Source organism: Talpa europaea (assembly GCF_964194135.1).
Source record: "Talpa europaea genome assembly, chromosome: 3".
Classification (NCBI taxonomy): Eukaryota; Metazoa; Chordata; class Mammalia; order Eulipotyphla; family Talpidae; genus Talpa; species Talpa europaea.
In genome coordinates, this window is record NC_140069.1 from 14061634 (window position 1) to 14081495 (window position 19862).

Genomic DNA, 19862 nt, shown 5'->3' on the forward strand with positions numbered 1-19862 from the left:
ATTTAAAAAAGTTTTTGCAAGATTTACAAAGCATCCCTCTTACCCCAATTCTTTATAGAAAACTGGCTATGTTCTCTTCTCTCATTCCCTAAACTCCTCAGATGGCCAAGTGGACAATGCCTCAGTGCTCTACACTGGTAGGTCTAAGTGAACAAAAGAGCTCCCAATGTTACCGCTAAATAAATCCTTAATTGAACCAGCTTTTCGATATTAAATGAAAAACAAAAACAAAAATTGGCCAACAAACATTCCACATTTTTAATATGTTAAGAAACAGTTAATACTAGTAGCTAACATGTAAGCTGCTTTGATTGTGTCCGAAACACTGTTCTCAACATTTCAACTCATGTAACCCTTTCAACGGTCCTATAAGATAAACTCATGAAATTCTTACAAGACTCTTGTAAGATTTACTCATATATTCCTTATAACAACATTCTTTCCTTTTTACACATAGGGAAAATGATGCATTGGGAGGTTAAATAACTTGCCCAAAGTCACACAGTAAGAAAAAGGAAACTCTTGGGGCCAGAACCCGATCAGCTAGGCTCCATGAAACAAAACACTCAAAACAAGTTTGCAAGCCAGAAACTTCTGTTGCAGGGTAGATAATATTTTTTCTAATTAAATATATTTTTTAATAAAGCAGATACATATACCCCAAATTTAACTCTAGCCATCATTCAAAAATCAGATTTTTAACTTGAGTTATTTCTTAAAATCCATTTTATCTTGATTATTTTTATTTCTGAGCCACTACACAATGATATTTCCACATTGGCTGTCATTAATTAAATTGGTTTGTCTGAAAGGTTTGAAACATGGAAAAAGAAATCACAGTACAAATGCAAGTGATATGGTAAATGACAGAATCCACTTTGCTGTAGAGAGATGGGTGTGCCTGAAGGAGCCTGAAATCCCTCGTGACAGCCTCATGAAGCTTGTTAGGAGGGAGCAAAAGGAGGTGGTCTCAGTGAATGATCCATTTAGTGAAATATCTGTGCAGCAAGAAGCTATTTTTTATTCCAATTTTTCTGACATCTATCCTTTGATTTTTGCAGAGCAAAACAAAAACAAAATAAAAATTCCTGAGCAAGAGAAGGCCCATAACTCCACCAAAGTATGCTTTGAGGGAAACGCATATTCCCTGTAGAGGGAGGCAAGAAAAAGTGACACATTTTCCTTAAATTTCAGGAACACTTGAAATGTAAAGAAAAGGAAATACAGAAGCTACATTCATAGAGTCATAGAATTTTAGTGCTGAAGGGGAGAGAATGCTCTCATGGTCCAAGTTCCACATATTAAAGATGTCTGTTAAACAAAATCCAAGCATTCTAGCCTGGTTCTGAAGGTCCCTACGGTCTCACCCCAAATCTATAAGAATAACCTTCTTACAGATAACCTTGGGCCTGAAACTGGCCCAAATAGAATACAACCATAGCTCATTCTTCCTTTCTTTTAACAAATTTAGGTAGCTTCTATTATTCTGACCCAGGGTCTACGAAAAAAACCTGTTTTAACAAATTTTTCCCCTTAGGAGCTATCATATTTTAGTGAAGAGTCTGACAAGGACAGTGTCTCGGCCTGAGGGGGTGAAGGTGGCCTCAGACAGGAAGCGCATGTCTCCACAAAGAGAAATAGCCAGGAGCTCCCCAGGTAGAGAATGCGGCTCAGACAGGCAAGAGAATATCTTCAAAGCAGAGATGTGTGAAGCTACACAATATTTGGAGAGCTTTAAATAATTTTGGATGAGTCATCTTCAAGTGAAGAAAAGATGAGAGATCAAGTTGAAGCAAAAGTAGGGGGCCAGGGAAAAGGGCCACATGGGCTGGTCTGGGCATCTGATCCACCCCCAGGTGATAAATGAGAAGATCCAAGCCTGGGGGCCTCCCCGGTGGTGCAGCGGGTTGAGCACAGCACTGTAAAGCAATCTGCAGCCTCTTCAACGTGGGTTCAATTCCAGGCCGGCAAGAATCCCACATGGTGAAGCAGACCTCTCCTGTCTAGCCCGCTGCTCCCCTCAGCAGTGTATTTCGTCATTCTGCCTGTTCTTCTCCCCACTCTGTCTCTGGTGAATCCTCTCACTCTCCCGTACCTCTGGCCTGTGCCCTAGCTCTTGTATAAATAAAAAATAAATGTTAAAAAAAAAAAGATTCAAGCCTGGGATGACACAGCAATGTTTTTCTAGAAAGAGCCCTGGCAGCTAGAGAATAGAGCAGACCAGGATTAGAACATAGGCCAGGGGGGGTGTCTAGGGCTTCCTGTGATAGTTTGGGTGAGAAAGGAGGGGACTTGAAATAAAAGGATAGCTGTGGTGATGAAGCAAGAGAAAGAGCTGAAAGTACTGAAATATACAAAAGACAAAGGGAGGCCTACGTTTGCTCTATTTTTACTCCAGTCCCCATCTAGAAAGTGCTATCTTCTTGTCTTGGCGGGAAGAAATCCCACCCAGCTTTCAAGACCCCACTGTAATGCTGCCTTTTCAGCATCCATTGTCCCCCTAGGTCAGCTCAGAAGAAGGGGTGTCTCTCTTCTGTCTCTTACTCTCAATCTGTCTTTCTCTCTCAACAGAACTTTCAGAGACTTTCTTGTCTTTGTCTTAAAACATTTCTCACGGTTTGCCTTTTCTTTTAGCAAGTTATATAAAAAACATCATTTTCTTTAAAGAATTTCCACATTTAGCTTGGCCATCTTTGGGACCGATTTGTCCCTTCCCTCCATGTACCTTGTACATATCATACAATAGTGTACCCCGTCAATATTTTTAAATGAACACCCTTGGAGTCTGACCTCCTACAGGCTAGATGGACAGAGAGTGACGTGACTGGCACAGCCAGCTCAGGTGGTAGCAGGGCAGTGTCTAGAACCCAGGGATCCTGACTTCTGAAGCTCCAGGGCTCTTTAGCACTGGACCTACCTCCCTGTGTCCATGTCAAGCTATACACCTGTATTCCTCTCTTCCACGGGCTTCCTCACTGTCAGCTGCCCCAGAGGGGAGGCACTAGGTTGAGCCTACACTTTAGTCTCAGGTAGGAATTATGAGCACAGCACACGCCCGCCCCAGGAAGCTGGCGGCTGAAGGCAGAGCATAAAAGAGCAAGCATTCCTGGCATCGACTATAGGAAACCTATTGCTATTTTCAGTGGGGCAGTCTGTCTTTTTTGGTCTCTTTCCCTCCTGCCTTCCTAGACAGACATCCATGGGAAATCAATCAGCCTGAACACATGACACTGAGCCCACTTTGCTAGTCACACTAGCCAGGCAGCAGGCAGGCAGCTGGCTGCTCAGGGCCTGAAGCCCAAGCAAAAGTCCAGACTGGACTGTTTGGAGAACAACTGGCATTTGAAAGGATACCCTAAGACTCCTGCTGGATCCCCACCCAGTATCTATAGACCAAGGAGTTTCAATCTCTCTGCCTCTCAGGCCCCCATCAAGGGTCTTTTACTGTTGATCTGTAACAATCAAAGGCAATATTATTGAAATGTGTTGTATTGGGCCTCCCTGGTGGTGCAAGGGGTTAAGACACAGCACTATGAAGCTATTCACAGGCACTGCAGCATGAGTTCGATCCCCGGCCAGGGAGGTGACCCACATGGCACAGCAGACCTCTCCTGTCTCGCCCACTGCTCCCCTCAGCAGTGTATTTCAGTAGATCTGCCTGTTCTGTTCCCCACTCTGTCTCTGGTGAATCCTCTCACCTCCCACACCTCTGGCCTGTACCCCGGTTCTTGTATGCATAAATAAATAAATCTTTAATTAAAAAAAGTGTTTTATTTCTGGGAAAACATTTAGAGGCTATGTCAGAGTTATAGAAAGTCAGGTGGATAAACAGTGTGTTGGGGTGCTACTGACTTAGTAGTTTCCATGCCTCACTCTGCTCCTCACACCCCTCTGTCCTCTCCCAAGGGCCCAGAGCCCTTTTGGATTAGGATCAATCCTCTTAGGTTAAGGGAAAGTGGTTTTAGGAGATGTCACTAAGAATACAACTGTGTGTTTTTGTCCCTGTGTATGTATCACGTAAGTCATAGGCTAGGATTCTGACTGAAATGAGTTTCATGAATGAGTCTTTGTGAATGAGAACTAATGTATCTAAAATACCTTGTTCACTGCAGCAAAGGACGCCCCGCCGTGCCCAAGACCTATCCCCAAAACCTGTGAATTCATTGCCAAACATGACAAAAGGGACTTGTAAATGTGAATTGATTAAGGGTCTTAGAATTAGCTAAGGCTATTATCTAAGATTATTTGGTGGTCCCAATGAAATCTCCAGGTTCTTAAAAACAAGAACCTTTCCAGGCTGTGTTCAGAGGGAGAAGTAACTGTGGAAAATGGTCGGACACGCAGCGATCCTGACTTTGAGACAAGTTAAGACAGAAGCCAAGAAATATGAGAAGGTTCTGAAAGCTAGGCAAGGCAGAGAAATAGATATTCTCCTGGAGCCTCCAGAAAGGAAATGCCCATATGTTGATTTTAACCCAGCAAGACCCGGGAAAGACCTGCCGAGCTACAAGGCAATACATCTGTGTTGTTTTAAGCCACTGGGTTGTGGTCATTTGTTATGAAGTCAATGAAAATCTAATTCACTCATCTCCCCTTCAGATCTTACTGTACCTCATATTTTTGGCACATTTGCAAAGTATGCACAGTTATACATCTCAGTTTCTTTAGTTTGTGGTTAGAGACTTAGTATTGCACAGATAATATCAAAGTGCTGACTATCCCTGTAGGAAGACTTGCAAGTCACAGAAGATGCCCAAAGTGACTCAGGAGACCAGATCATGTAACCACCTCATTGTAAAAATGAAGAACCAGGCCCAGCTGTGCCCATTTCTTTCCTCTCCATCCTACACTCCCGCCACTGATCATATTTAAACACCAGCTTAAGAGATTAGATGCACAAACATTGAATTAATGCCATTCATTACACTTTCATACTTTCATTTATGCTATTATTTGCTATTGCATGAGTGTGTATTTTAATGAGAAGTGCTCTTTTTTCTTTGCAACAGCAAAATAAAAAAATTTTTTTTAACCACGCTGTCTTTTTAAAAGAATTTAGAAAGGAAACATCTAACTCTCATTCTCACTAATCCTTGACTTTCTCATGCCCTGTATTTTTTTACCCTGGGGAGCCGGGCCTAGTGATCACATAGCTCTTGGACCACATCCCTGTCAAGATGGCATCGAGTTTGCTTAGACAAATACAGAATAACATGCAATGGAAATACATATATAAACAGAAGCCTAGCTGATTATTTCCTGTTGGGACCACTTGTCTTTAGCCATAACATAACAACAGATCTTAATCTTAATCCTTATCCCAGGGGGCTTCTTGGTTTCCTTTATAGATTCCTTTATAGATTCCTGCAGAGCTCAAAACTAACTACATATTTTTGACCAACAGAGATGTTGGTAAATTTAAACACATAAATTCTTGTGATGATGGGGTAGTGGGACTGCCTGGCTGCATACTCACGGGTGGTCCGAGGGCGCCTTGGGGCCCCATGTTTCCTGTGATCCCAGGGACTCCAGGGGCTCCAGGAATGCCCTAAGAAAGGCAGGAAAATGGAGCAAAGATGAAGACTCGCTTATTTTCTGTGAAGACAAACAGCTCTCAAGAAGGAGTAGCAAACACACTCAGTGACAGCTTCCCACCCACTCACCCCAAGATGCCAGGAGTCACTGTTCATCTCTGTTTCCAACTACTGACATAGTAGGGAAGACATCTTTTTTGAGATATTTCCATGCTATCAGTTAGATATAGTTCTTTCAAATTTAAAACTGTGTCTAATAAAAACTAAGCAATGCAGATGATCCTACAGCAAAGTCACTCAGAGATAGAATAATCATATTTTCAAAGATGCTTTAGGGTGGGCAGTGTACAAAGGGATAAGTTGTTTCACTATAACAATATGACTATGGAGCTAAACGTTCTGGCAATAGAAGATCTCTCCAAAGAAAGAAAGTGCTTTAACTAACCAAATAAATAAATAAATAAGACTTAAAAATAAAATACAATAAAATTTTGAAAAAAGAAAAAAATGAAATGTTTTAAAGTTGAATACACCCCAGAAGTTTCTAGAAATACTTACTATTGGCCCTGGTGGTCCTGGAGGACCAGAGGATCCTTCCTTTCCAGGAAAGCCCTGGAGAAAAGAAACAGTGGTTTACGTAACTTTCAGAATAGGAGCACCTAATTCCATTAAATATTGGGGGGTAGGGGGAGGTAAGTGCTGTTGCTTGTCTGGACTTCCAAGGATTCACTGCTTTTAAACTCTTCATGAGAATTACCCTTGGCAAGACCTGTGTGTCTGTTGGCGCTACTAGATTGTCCAATGCAATAATTTTAGGTGTAAGAAATGCCACTTACAAATTTAAACAGGATCTTGTTTCCAGCATGTGTTTGTATTAAAGCAAGCATAACAAATGAGGAAGGGGATTAATTCTTGGTAATGAATGATTACACAAAAAGATGAAGTGTCTTTTAAGGTCTCTGAGACCTTTGGGCAGGGAATCCATAACACAGAGATCTATATTATAAATTAGTGTAGAGTCGCTGAAACTCTGCTATTCATCAGGAACAGCTGGGAGGAGAAGAGGGTGGGGATGCATTTCCTCCTGCGATTACAGATTTTGAAGGTTTGTTGAATGTGTGCCATTATGGCTTTGCAAAGGGATACATATTTGCTTACCTTTCCATGTTGGAAGAGATTAAGGCAGAAAACAAAAGATGTTCTTTATAAAAATATTTTCTTAAATTATTGAATGTGTATGTTATATTTATAGTGAGTGTTAAGAAATAGAACAGAATGACTTACTCTTAGTTATAGCTCTTAATTGTGGAAGCTTGTCTTTCAAATGCAGATAAAAATGTGAGAATTTTCCATCTAAATTTTGTAATAGATTCATAACATTTTGTTCAAAACATCACCTTCTTTGACGAGGGAGAGATGGACTTTGCATTGTGTTTCATCTCATATGGTAATAATCCATTCCTGCCTCCAAACAGCTCAAACCAAGCTCCCTGGTCTTCCTTACTGCCTCTCCCAATTCCCTTTCTGAAAATCATGCCAACTTTCCGGGGAACTTTTCCCTTCTATTTACCTTGCTCATGAAAATTCATCTTCTTGAGGCTCCCCGCAACAATCATGCTATCTTTCACTACTTGAAAGCATCCAATACTAGAGTACCAGTGCAGCTGCATGAAAGGTAATGGGGTGAAGTTGGGAAAAGGGTGGCATGAAGGAGGCATGGCATCAGGGTATAGGAAAGCCCCTTTTATCACGCTTGCAAACTTGAGCACTAGCGAGTCTCATCACTGGATATGGTAGAGGACACTCGAGCTCACTAGAATCTCTGCTGGTCCTTTTCTGCCTGAGCAATTTCGAGGCTGTGCTTTCCAGCCCTTTTGCAATTATGTTGGAGTAATATGGTTGAGTTTTGGCCAATGCAAAGGGGCCGGTTCCAGTTCTAGCCCATAAAAATTTCCCATCGATAATTCCCCACTTTCCTTTCCCCTCCTGTAGCAACTGCAGAAGCCATGTGCTGGAGAGCAGAGTTTCCTAAATATCCAGAGACCCTAAATGACTAGATAGAACAGGAACTAGCTCTCGAAGGCCTCTCCTGTCCTGTTGACAGCATTGGATTGTGAACAAGCAACACTTTATGTTACCTTTTAAAATTCTATTCATGTTATTATATTAAATCACAGAGCTTTTAAGGTTGTTTGCCATAGCAGTTGTTCTAATACATAAGCTAGTGTAGGTTGTTTTTACTACTCCTTCTGTTCTTTCACTTCAGTGATTCAGCCAAAATATTAGATAGAAAGCTGCAGTGATAGCATCTGATATAAATTATGTTTATACACACACACAAACACACCCATATACCTAAATATGTATGTATCTTTTCTTGGATCTGCTAATTAAATACAAATTAATAATGGTGTAGATAGTCAATCAGTTAAGAAGGCATTTTGTTTTTTTTTAAAAAAAATTTATTTGTATTCATGCATACAAGAACTGTGGTCTAGGCCAGAGGTGGGGCGTGTGTGTGTGTGTGTGTATGTGTGTGTGTGTGTGAGAGAGAGAGAGAGAGAGAGAGAGAGAGAGAGAGAGAATTCACCAGAGAGAGTGGGGAGCAAAAACAGGTGGATCTTCTGAAATACCCTCCTGAGGGGAGCAGGGCATGAGACAGGAGAGGTCTGCTGCATTGTGTGGGTGCCTCCCTGGCCCGGAATCAGGATGGATCTCATGGCAGTGGCTGGTGATAGCTTAGTAGCACTGAGACTTTAACCTCTGCGCCCCCAGGGAGGCCCTATGAAGGCATTTTGAAAAGGACATCGTTTGCATCTTGCTTTAAAACCCTTCCAGGCCTGACAGGGAAGCAGCCACACAGCCATGTGGGAGCCCACACAGACATGCACAGGCACTGCCCAGGGTCAGAACTGTGGCATGGCTGCGGGAAGACTTCCCTGGGCTTCATCCAGGCTGTGTCAAAAAATCTCAAACAGGGGCAATTTTATTCACAGAGGAAAGGCAAGCTATGGTTTATTTTCTTAAAAAAAAAAAAAAAAAAAGCGAAAACCACAACTGTATTCATCCAGGGAAGATGTGCAGGAAATAACACATTTACTCCCTTCTCCAGGCATGTGGAAGGAGTTTACAAGGCAATGATCTGTCAGGGTTCTCCTCCATGGGTCTCTTTAAGGATACGCCTGTGAGCAGTTTTGAATTCACCTGAGTTACAGACACCTTGTGTGTATCATCTGGAAGGGAAGACAAAGAAATATCCTTCCATATGAGCTAAATTTGACAGAAGGCTAGTGCTTTATTTAAGGTGATCAAATCAAAAGAGAAGATGAAATGGGACTGGTCACTCCATATTCCCATATTCTCCAACTTAAAGGGCATCCCTAGAAGCTGAGATTTTTTTTTTTTTGAGGGAAGAAATTATCTTTCTCACTGTTATAGTCCTCACACCTTCCTGGCACATTGCTGGCACAAACTAGGTACTAAGAAAAATTTTAACAGCAACAGAATTGAAGCTCCTTGAAGAAGTGCCCTGATTGTCATGTTGAATAAATTAATATAAATTGCAGGTGTAATTAGTCTGAAAATGTTTAGGGTGGGAAGGAAATGTCAAAGTCATCCCTCCTTGCTCTTGAACCCTCCACAAGCCTAGAGGAAAGAAAGCAGGAGTCACTGATTCTCAGAAGCTGAAATTGCTCTGCTATGAATATCATTGGGGTTCCTGTCCCTAGAAGTAGAAAGATCCTTGTGCATTTGATTTACAGAGAGAACATTCTTGAGAAAAATCTGTAAGGTAATGAAGGGGACAGGAGAAAGGAGGGAAGACGCTAGGGAGATAATTAAACTGAGTGCAAGTTTGGCCTCTGTTTGACTCACTGGGGAACTCAAGAGTGAGTTATGTCTCAGAGCTGACCCCTGGTGAGATTTTATGCCTTCATATGAGTAACTCATTGTTTGAGGTCAAAGGAGCATCACCAAGGGCAACTGTGAGTTGTCAGCAGCCAAAGCTCAGGGCAGCCAAAGCTCAGGGGAGACTGAGTATACCTGGGGCGTGAGGAGGGCCTGGGTGGGCATTATGTTGGCTTTCACTCTGGGACTTTTTTTTTCATATAAGTCATGAATTATGACAAATGTTTTAAAATAATTGATGACTTTTTGCTATAATATTTCTAGAATAAAGGCATTCGTAAGCTATTTTAAGTTACCTGTTTCCCTCGCTCCCCTTTAAAATGCACTTGCTATTCATTGTCTTAACGAAAAGGACATTAGGCTTAATAGCATGTCAGAAACACATGGGTGCCACGTCTTTCCAAACACCTTCCTAATCCCAGAAAATAAAAAATTTTCATTCCTTAATTTTTATCTTTTGAATCACACTAGTAAATTCACCTTTAAAGATTTTTATTTGTAAACCCCTCATTGCTCAAATTATTAAAAAAAAACATTGCTGAGCTACTCTGCGCTGAGTGTTCAGGGAGGTCTTGGGTATGAGCACAGCAGCCTTTTCCCAAAGAGTTTACAGTTTTGAGGACAAGAGAAAATGACTCTATATTTCTAGTGAGAAGAAAGGCACTCTGATGAAGGGCTGGAGACACCAAGTGGCCTTGCAGTAAAGCTTCTGCTCTATGGCCTCCCTGGTGGTGCAGGGGTTAAAGTCTCAGTGCTATCAAACTATCTCCAGCCACTGCAGCATGAGTTTGATCCCTGGCCAGGGAGCTAACCCACATGGCGCAGCAGATCTCCCCTGTCTGGCCCTCTGCTCCCCTCAGCGATGTGTTTCAGTAGAACCACCTTTCCTGCTTCCCCACTCTGTCTATGGTGAATTCTCTCACCACCTCTACCTCTGGCCTATACCCCAGTTCTTGTATGCATAAATGAATAAAAAAAATCTTTATTTAAAAAAAAAAAGCATCTGCCCTGGGGAGGAGAGAGAAGGAGGGTTTCCAGAAGAGGTGGTGCTTAACTCCAGGGCAAGGAGGGTGATAGACTCTGTTTGCTGTCCATGCTCTGGTACCAGGGCAGCACCCATGTAGGGTAAGGTAAAAAGCATCAGGCTTTTCTGCCCTCCTGCCATTGGGATAGATGATGGAACCCTGTGGTCCTGAATGCATGCCTGATGGCGGACACCTGGAATAGGGTGTGGGCATAGGTAGATGGGATTCACCTGGGCTCATACTAGGCTTATAAGGGCGGCATCATGGAGATGCCAGCAGAACAGAACTACCAGAGAGAAGCAGAACCATGAGAAGCAGAGAAGCAGAAGCAGAAACAGAAGAAACAGGAACAAAAGAAGCAGAGAGAATGCGAGAGAAAGCCGGAGAGCCCAGAAAGAGTGAAGACTTGCTGGGGGCTGGGAGTCCTGCCAGCCTCCCGGCGCCCCAGCATCCTGCCTGCCGTGTGCCTGGTAAATCCCAATAAAAGCCTGCAAAAGCCACTGAGGGCTCCAGGACTCTCTTCTCCTATACCCGGTCTGCATAGAGTCATAGAAAACCTGCTCCCTGTCCTGTCCCGCCCTTACAACCCACATTCCAGCAGACCCTGCCAAGTTGGTCAACTCTGAGATGGGATTCCGCTCCGTTTTCTCATCTCTTCATCTCAGGGGTGAGCAGTGATAGCAGCAGCTTTTCATACCAAAGCAATAAATTGGGTCAAAAGACATACGATAATTTCAGCACTTTGCAGCACAATTTAATTGGCAAACTCTAGCTTTGTAATTTGGTTTCACGTTATTCGAATCTCACTGAAGGGTCTCAGGCCTTAAAAGTTAAATGTGTGTTTGCATTTCTCAGAATATTTCTAGGTCTAAAAACTTTCCATTTCATAGCAGAGAACCCATCTGAGAAGATGTGTGTCTGTGTTAAAGCAGAAACCCCTAATTAAGCAATGAAAAATAAATATTAGTGAATAGAAGCTTAAATGATAAGTGTAATATGGGGATTCACTTAAACTGACAAATATATTTTCTAAAGTGCAAGAAATCAGCCACCCACATACAGGGATGTTTTATAACGCAAGTAGCTCCAGGCATTTTTTTTTTGAGACTCCCACCTCAAAATATTAATATGCACCCATAAGCCACATTAAAAATAAATTTTTGCTATAAAAACTTGAAAGGATTTTTATAATTTGTTTTTGAAAACATTGGCCATGAGCAACCAACTTATTAAATTATGGTTGGTTATGATTTATCAGCCAAAGAAATCTAACCTAAAATTTGCTTTTAAAATCACTGATACTTGAATGAATACTCAATTGAACTATGGCCGATTAACAAAGCATACTATTTTATAGACATTTAATTCAACATTTATTAATTTTCACTTTGTGGTTTTCCTTCCATACTCTAGGGCAAGTCTATATACATTTTTTTTCTGGTTTCAGTCTTTTTCATAGCTCTTAAAAATTTGTAGTTCTAGGCACTGTACCTATGGCATCTAAAGGATAAAACCAATATGCCCATAAAGAATGTCGCAACTGAAATTAAAGTCAGAGCTTAGACTATGTTTATGTAGCTGTCAGACTCAATTATGATATTCACCATCCATGCCATCTTTGAAGTCTGCAATGGTAGCCTATAGACACTAACCTTAAGATTCTAGAAATCGGTCAATTGTTAAACTTCTTTCACTCTTGGGTAGAGTGGAATCGATAAGTTGCTGGCATCTGATGATTTTGTTAAAACAGGCCAAACTCAAGCACTGAGGAGGAGAGAAATCCCTGAACAAACCCCTGATGCACAATTTAAACCCTGTGGCATTGCCCTAAACAACTGAGCACCAGCCGACACACCAGTGTGGCAGTCGGCCATGAGAAATAAAGCTGCTACTTGCAGCAAAGGATTAAGACCAACCACCAGATTAAGAGGCCAAGCAGCAAAAGCCACAGACTCTGTAAACACTGGCCCAGGCTAGAAATTCAAGATCAATCCTTATTTGTGATACCAAGAGCAGTCACACTGGGGAGATTTCAGTCACACGGACACAACATACATACATATACATACGCACACAACATATACATATATATGTGCATATGTGCATGCAATACACTATTTTTAATATGTACATATATGCATCATCTAGATCATGAAGAATTCAAATGCACACATACATATAAACATGCATTTTTAGTAACTTGGTGTCATGATTTAATGAATTAAAACAAAAAAAGATTCTACCTAAGAAATTACTCTGACATACCACAGGCCTAACACAATATACTTTCTAGTGGGGCCTCCCCTGGTGGCGCAGCGGTTGAGCACTGGGCTGCGAAGCTGTCCGCAGCCTCTGCAGCACCGGTTTGATCCCTGGCCGCCGGCGAGGGTCCCACATGGTGCGCAGACCTCTCCTGCCGCCCGCTGCTCCCCTCAGCAGCGTATTTCATCGTTCTGCCTGTTCTGCTCCCCGCTCTGGCGCTGGTGAATTCTCTCACCCTCCCACGCTTCTGACTGTATCCAGTGCTTGTATAAATAAATAAATATACTTTCTAGTGATTTGAAAACTTGGCTGATCAGAATTTCTAGATTATTTAAAACTATACATCCCCAAGTCAGGTCCAAATCCTTTTCTATCTGAATCTTTGAGGTGGAGGGTTAGGCATCTATGCATTAAAAAAAATAAATAAAACCACACACACACACACAAAACAAAGCAAACCACAAAATAATTACCTGATCACTTAAGTTGTGGAGCTGCTAGTTTCCATATATAAAACTGACAGAGGGCAGTGTTAGAAGCAGAGTGAAAGCCGATGTTATTATTTGTACTATGTGCCCCAAGAGAAGTATCTTGAAAGCCAGTGATACAGAAGACCCAAGCAGGTATTTCTCCAAAGAAGATACTTTCCCATTTAGATATGACAAGGTCTCTATAATATTGAAGTTATACCCAATTTATAGATGAAGAAATAACCCAGAGACATCACACCTCTTGTCTAAATTCATACTAGATGGTAGAACAACAACCGCTGACCAGCAATCCTTTCATCTGGACTAAGTTGACCCATAAACTCATTTTTAATCTCCCATTCAAGAAAGGCATTTCTAGGAATTAAAGAAATAATTCCAAATAAAAAAGTTTTAAGCATCAAATGAAGCCAATGATAACCCAAAAATAACCCCCTAGTAATCGCTCTTTTCTCAGATGTGTCCAGATATGCCACTCCCCAGGGAAAAGTATAACATCAGCCAAAAAACTTAATTGTGTGTGTGAAATATCAATTTTTACACCATCAAGAAAGTAACCCAAACCGGGTTCTAATTGCCTGAAAAGGCTGTGTGATATGTGTTCCAGATCCTCACTCCAGCTTCTTAAGTATCCTTAGTGGAAGACTTTCTCACATTAACAAAATCGCATGTGACACACATATTAATGTAATTCTGTGGAATGAAAGGTTGTGGTATTGGAGACAGAGAGACTGATTATAATCCAGACTCTGGCACTTTCTAGCTGGAAGGCATTGGTTGAGTTACTTCTACTTTCTGAGCATGGGATTCTGTCTGTAACATGGTGTTAAGAATGCCTAGCATATATGATTATTCTGAGGACTGGAACATGACATTTGTTAAGTGTCTGTGTTAAGTGGATAATCAAGGACAGTAGTTGCTTCCACTATCATCACTGTGGCCACCTTTGAGAATGTTTTCCACAAATCCAGCTAAACCCACAAAAAGAAAAGTAAATCTTTCTCCCCACTAGCTTGGCAGTATTTTCTCACATTTCTTCTCTTGAGGGCTGTGGGTCATGGCTCTTAGGCTTGAACAACACATGCATTAGCTGGATTGCTCATTCTGCTTAACATTTAGGATACAAATTAAAGCCAGATTGTTGACCTCAAGTTCTATTTCATGAGTATAGTTTAAATCCAACTTGTTTAATGAAATGGGTTTTTCATCAAAATCATGACCTTTGTATGTATCAAACTCATGTTACAAAAGTTTCTTTAAACTTTCTTTGCAGTTCTTTAAAACTGTCTACAGTACCTGAATATGTCAAGTGCAGGCATTATGAAATATTACACTGTCTTGACTCATTAGGGTTACACTGCAATAGTGAATACTAATATTAGTTAAAATACTAATATTAGTTAAACTAATACTAATATTAGTTAAAATATAAATTCTTTATTTGCATTAAGGAGTCAAGTATTACTTTTTCCACTTTACAGATGAGAAAATTGAGGTTTGGAAATGTTAAGTAACTGACTCAATGTTGCATTTAACATTTATCCCCAGGTCTGGCTCAAAGTCCAAGTTATATTCAGCCCTGAATGGTCCTGATTCTCATAAGTAACTTCACAAGTTCTGCAAAATTCATATGTACAGGTTTGCTTTTTATATTTTACTGTATTTCATCTTTTATAGATGAGAAAGGAAGGCTGTGGTTATGGCATGGAGATGCAGGGAGCAGTAACCTGGGGAAGGACTCACTGCAAATTAAGCTTCCTGGGAATTTAAAAATGAATACCCTCTATACAAGGGAGGAATTACCATCCTCCAGGTGCTTTAAAATAAATATCACTGCATCATTTTAATTTCTTGTCTCTTGGACTTTTTATATAACCATTTTATGAATTAGAAAAATATTTTTTAAATTCAAGTTTCTATTTGGAGTGCTTGACAAAAAAAGTTGGCAGTCTGGGATGCCGGTGAGTCTCAGAATCAGAAAAGAGTTGGTTTTCTTTTCTTTTTCTTCAGTTCTTTCTCTCATTTCTTCTATTTATCATCCATGTCTTAGTTTCGGGAAGGAATCCTTGACTATCTAGGTTGAAGGCTGAGAAATCCATTTTACTTTAGAGCAGTTCAAAAACCATAGGATGGACACGAAGAGGAAGAGGAATCAGAGGCGTGAGGGTGGAAAAGAAATGAGACAGGAATGCTGGTTGGTGAAGTGGCTCAGGATGAAAACTGGACTCATTGAGCTGTTCAATCTAAAGGGTCCTTGTTGCCTTTTTTTTTAACCTTCTTAATTTGAATTTTTTTGGGATGTATGGTTTTCCCTACATGACTGAAATATAATCAACATCTAACATGTATAAGTTTTAGATGTAAAAAGTGTGTTGATTATGGTGACCACATCTGAAGGGAAAAATCACATATTGCCCAAAATTAACAACAAAGTAAGAAAAAAGTACTTCATTCCACATCTGATAAGCAGTGACTATCCTAAGTGTATAAAGAACTGATCCAATTTAACAACAAAAAACAAATAACCCAATTAAAAAATGTGTAGAAGATCTGACTAGAACTCATACAGAGGGCCAGCAGACTTATGAAAAAATACTTTATCATCACTTTTCATTAGGGAAATAAAAATCAAAACTGCAATGTGGTATACCTCACACTTGTGGGAATAGCATTACATAAAAAGACTGCTGATCAGGCCTCCCCTGGTGGTGCAGTGGTTGAGCACTGGGCTGTGAAGCTGCCTGTGGCCTCTGTAGCGCCGGTTCGATCCCCGGCCAACAGCAAGGGTCCCGCATCGTGCGACAGACCTCTCCTGCCGCCTGCTGCTCCCCTCAGCAGTGTATTTTGTCAGTCTGCCTGTTCTGTTCCCCACTCTGGCTCTGGTGAATTCTCTCACCCTCCCGTGCTTCTGACTGTATCAAGTGCTTGTATAAATAAATAAATCTTTAAAAAAAAAAAAAGACAGCTGACACAGGTGATGCCAAGTATGTGAATGAAGAACGTTTGTGCACCACTGGCAGAAATATAAGTTAGTGCAGACATTTTGGAAAGCGTATGGACCTGCCTCAAAAAAATAAAAAAGGACCTACCATATGACCCAGCAATCTCATTTTTAATAGCAATCCAAAAAATATAAAATCATCAACTGAAAGCTTAACAGGTGCCTCATTGTTTTTCAAAGCATTATTTACAATGGCTAAGATATGGAAAGAAATTCAGTACAAGTTGATAAATGAATGGATAAAGATGTGGTATAGATACACAATAGAATACTATTCAGCCACAAGGAATGATGAAATTTTGCCACCTGCAGTAAAACAAGGAACTTGAGGGGATTATGTGAAGTAAAATTAGTCAGAAAAGATAAAGACAAATATTGGATAATTGTACCTACTGATACAATGTATGGAAACAAAGATAATGACAGACACAACAGATAAAAATGAGCACATTAATACCCAAACTAAAGTTATCAGAGAGGATGATGGTGGGAGTATGTAGGAGCAAGGAGGTGTGGGGGTATACTCAATGGTGGTCACTGTGTTGTTTTGGGGGGTTTTTTTCTTTAAAAAAAATAAAACATATGATGTAAGTCTAGTGCCATCAAAAATTTTCCTAACTAAGAAAGGATAAAACCCAATTTGGGACTTTTATCTTCAAACCAAGGAAAATAAAATAAAATCTACTTACAGATAACTTATCACGTTAATACAGTTCTAAGAATTCATCCTATAAAAGGAAACATGTTCGGAGGAGTAACAAAATATTTATAAAAGGTCTGTGTTTTTATATTGGTTTTAAAAGAAAGATTTCCAAAACCAAATGATGGAGACACTAATTTAATGTGTTTGATTGGGGAGTGCTTTGCCAAGAAAGGACTCCATGCATCGATAAATCAAGCAAATTCACTGAACAAATCTTTAGAATTGCCGTTTTCAGAACTTCAGGAATCATGAAGGAATCTAGGTGTGTAACCGCACAGGATCTCAGCCTCAGCCCTTTGCCAAAACATATAAATACTTCTAGACACTCCTTCCACATGCACAAGAACCCTACACAAATGTGACTTTCAGAGAATGCCTCTTTTAGATACATTCACCTGGACATGTTTTATAGACTAAGTCATTCCATTTGATGGACAGAGACTAAACTGAGATTTTAAGCAAATATAAGTTTTGTGTAAAAAAAAAAAAAAGAATGTGGAAGGAATTTAAGGTCCCACACCTACACTTATACAGAGAAAATAATTTCCTTATTCTTGAGCAGTAAAGCTACCCTGAGCTAAAGCTGTACCTTGTTGGAGAAGTGAATCTTCCAGACAAGTGCTAGCTAACCTAGTGGGTAAGTTGTACCCCAAGTACCAGTGAATGCCAAATGTGTTGTCCTTCATTGTATGGGATCTAAGGGGTTGCTACGTCATATAACTCAGTCTTGAGAGAAACCACGGAGTTGGCCATGTGTCTAAATCAGGAACAGTTTCGGGGTATCAGCCTCTCTTCTTTGCTGAAAATTTAATGGCTTCCTATTGCTCTCCTGCTAAGGCATGAAATTCTTAGTCTGAGAAAAAAGTGATGATTTAGTTCATTTAGTTCATTTTTGTTTACCTCTCCAACTTCATGTGTTAACAATCTCCCCAAGCTTAAGAGTGTATACACACACACACACACACACATCTGTAATCATACAAAACTACATGCAAGAATGACAGTGCCCCAATTCTCTTCATCTCTGCTTGCAATAGCTTTCCTTCCCTCACGCTCTGGCTAATTTACCTTTTCCCTCCTCGGGAAAGTTTTCCCTATCCCTCAAGTCTCCTTATTTATCTATCCATTAAAGCATGCACTATAGGTTCTTATTTGGTTATATTTCCTCCCAATATGTTATTGACTCTTCCAGGACAAAACCTCAAACCTGGCCCAGTAAATACATGTTAACTAAACAAACACCAGATGTTAACTCATCTTTCTCCTAACCATCCTTATGCTTTCTTTGCCACTGTCCACCTGAACAGGTTCAAACATACAGTTATCATATATTAAATAAGAGGAGACTACTATAGTCACAATACTTCAATTTCAATTTCAGATGATTCTTGATGTCCTTTAGATTTGTGCCTTCAGATTCTGAAACAACTGGACAATCTACTAAACCATCAGGGCAGACTGTGTTCAGGTTATAGGAATGTTCAGAAAAGGATGCTTCTAATATGGGAAGGTTTGATGAAGCTTCCCAGGTTTTGATGCAAGTAATGGACAAGGAAGATATCAGTGAAGGGAAATAGGTGCAGAATAGGTAGAATGTAGATAGTGGGGGTGGAGGGGGGATGGGGAAAACACTAAAAAAGCTGGCTTGTCTGACAGGCATGGAAATTGTCAGCAGCAAAGGAGCCACTTGGTGAGGAATCTATTGTGCTAACAAGCAGCGCTAGACAAATCCTTACCCTCTGGCCTGGGGAGCCATCACGTCCTGGTGAACCAACACCGCCTGGCACACCCTAGGCAGAGCAGGACAGAAATGAGTCAGGTCCAAGGAGATCAATTTCCCTCTCACCGAGCTTCCCTGAAATATATCAAGGCCTCCCAACAAGGCTTGCCTGATAGCATAAAGGTAAGGCCTCAGTGACTGAGAATGCAGACCCCAGGAGAATTTCATGGAAAAGGAGTGTCCCCCATCAGCCCACCAATTCCTTGACTCATATGAGGCATCTTAAGGTAAATAAATACACACAACAGTCTTAGCTATAAAAACCACTTATTGCTAGGATTATAGGTAACTTCAGAAGCTACAAACTTGTTTCTTGGCAAAATTGAGTGCAATGAACTATAAAGTAAATAAAAATAATACCTGTGGGCCAGGAAGACCAGACTCTCCTTTTTCTCCTTTCTTGCCTGGCATTCCCTAAATATCCAAAAGTACATGGGGTTAAATTCCTATAGGAAAATTCTTCAACTTTTCGTTTTTTTCCACTGACAGTTCCAACATTAAATGGCTTTCATGTACCATCTAAATGCTGCTTATTGCACGTCTCGCATATGCAATGCAATGCCACTTATGTAAACATTCCTATGGAGCTGGATGTTTATGTGTCCAAATAGTTTAAACACAGAATATACAGTTTGATATGGCTAAGGCTGTCCTACTATAAATATGTGGAGGGGAGTCTTGAACATTTCAATGTTATTTATAATTTAGAATTTTAAAGCTCATATCTCTATAGAGTTTTGTTTTATTTTGCCTAGAAATTTATAACATCAATAAAGCAAACATAGAGACTAGCTGGTAGCAAAACCTCAAGAAAGGCCTAGGAAGAGTAGTAATAATTATACAAATTGGCATGTTAATGCTTTCTAAAATGTAAAGATAACCCTGGAATGGTAAACTTCTTAGCTAGAGAGACACAATCACATACACAGATTCTGGTAGAAATGTTCTTAAAAAAATCTGTCTGCTTCAAATATCAATTTGAATAAACAGATTGGCTTTTTTCTTTTAAATCTAAATCTCCTACAAAGAATATGCATTGGAGCAAAGAAAGTTTGTTCAGTAAATGGTGCTGGGAAAACTGGGTCGCTACATGCAAAAGAATGAAGCTTGACTACTACCTAACACCATACACAAAAACCAACTCAAAATGGATTAAAGAACTA

The 19862-nt window shown here is 40.3% G+C and overlaps 1 protein-coding gene across 2 annotated transcripts in view; it reads right to left on the reverse strand.

Annotated features, from left to right (window-relative positions):
* Positions 1-19862, reverse strand: part of COL14A1 (collagen type XIV alpha 1 chain) — a gene marked incomplete at both ends in the record, with an annotated part of 147086 nt that overhangs the window by 27210 nt on the left and 100014 nt on the right. For both annotated transcript variants that reach the window (XM_084229787.1, XM_084229786.1), the window contains 4 exons: positions 5477-5548; positions 6093-6146; positions 18656-18709; positions 19060-19113. In XM_084229787.1, coding sequence (XP_084085913.1) covers positions 5477-5548; positions 6093-6146; positions 18656-18709; positions 19060-19113 — 234 coding nt within the window. The remainder of the gene's footprint in view (positions 1-5476; positions 5549-6092; positions 6147-18655; positions 18710-19059; positions 19114-19862) is intronic.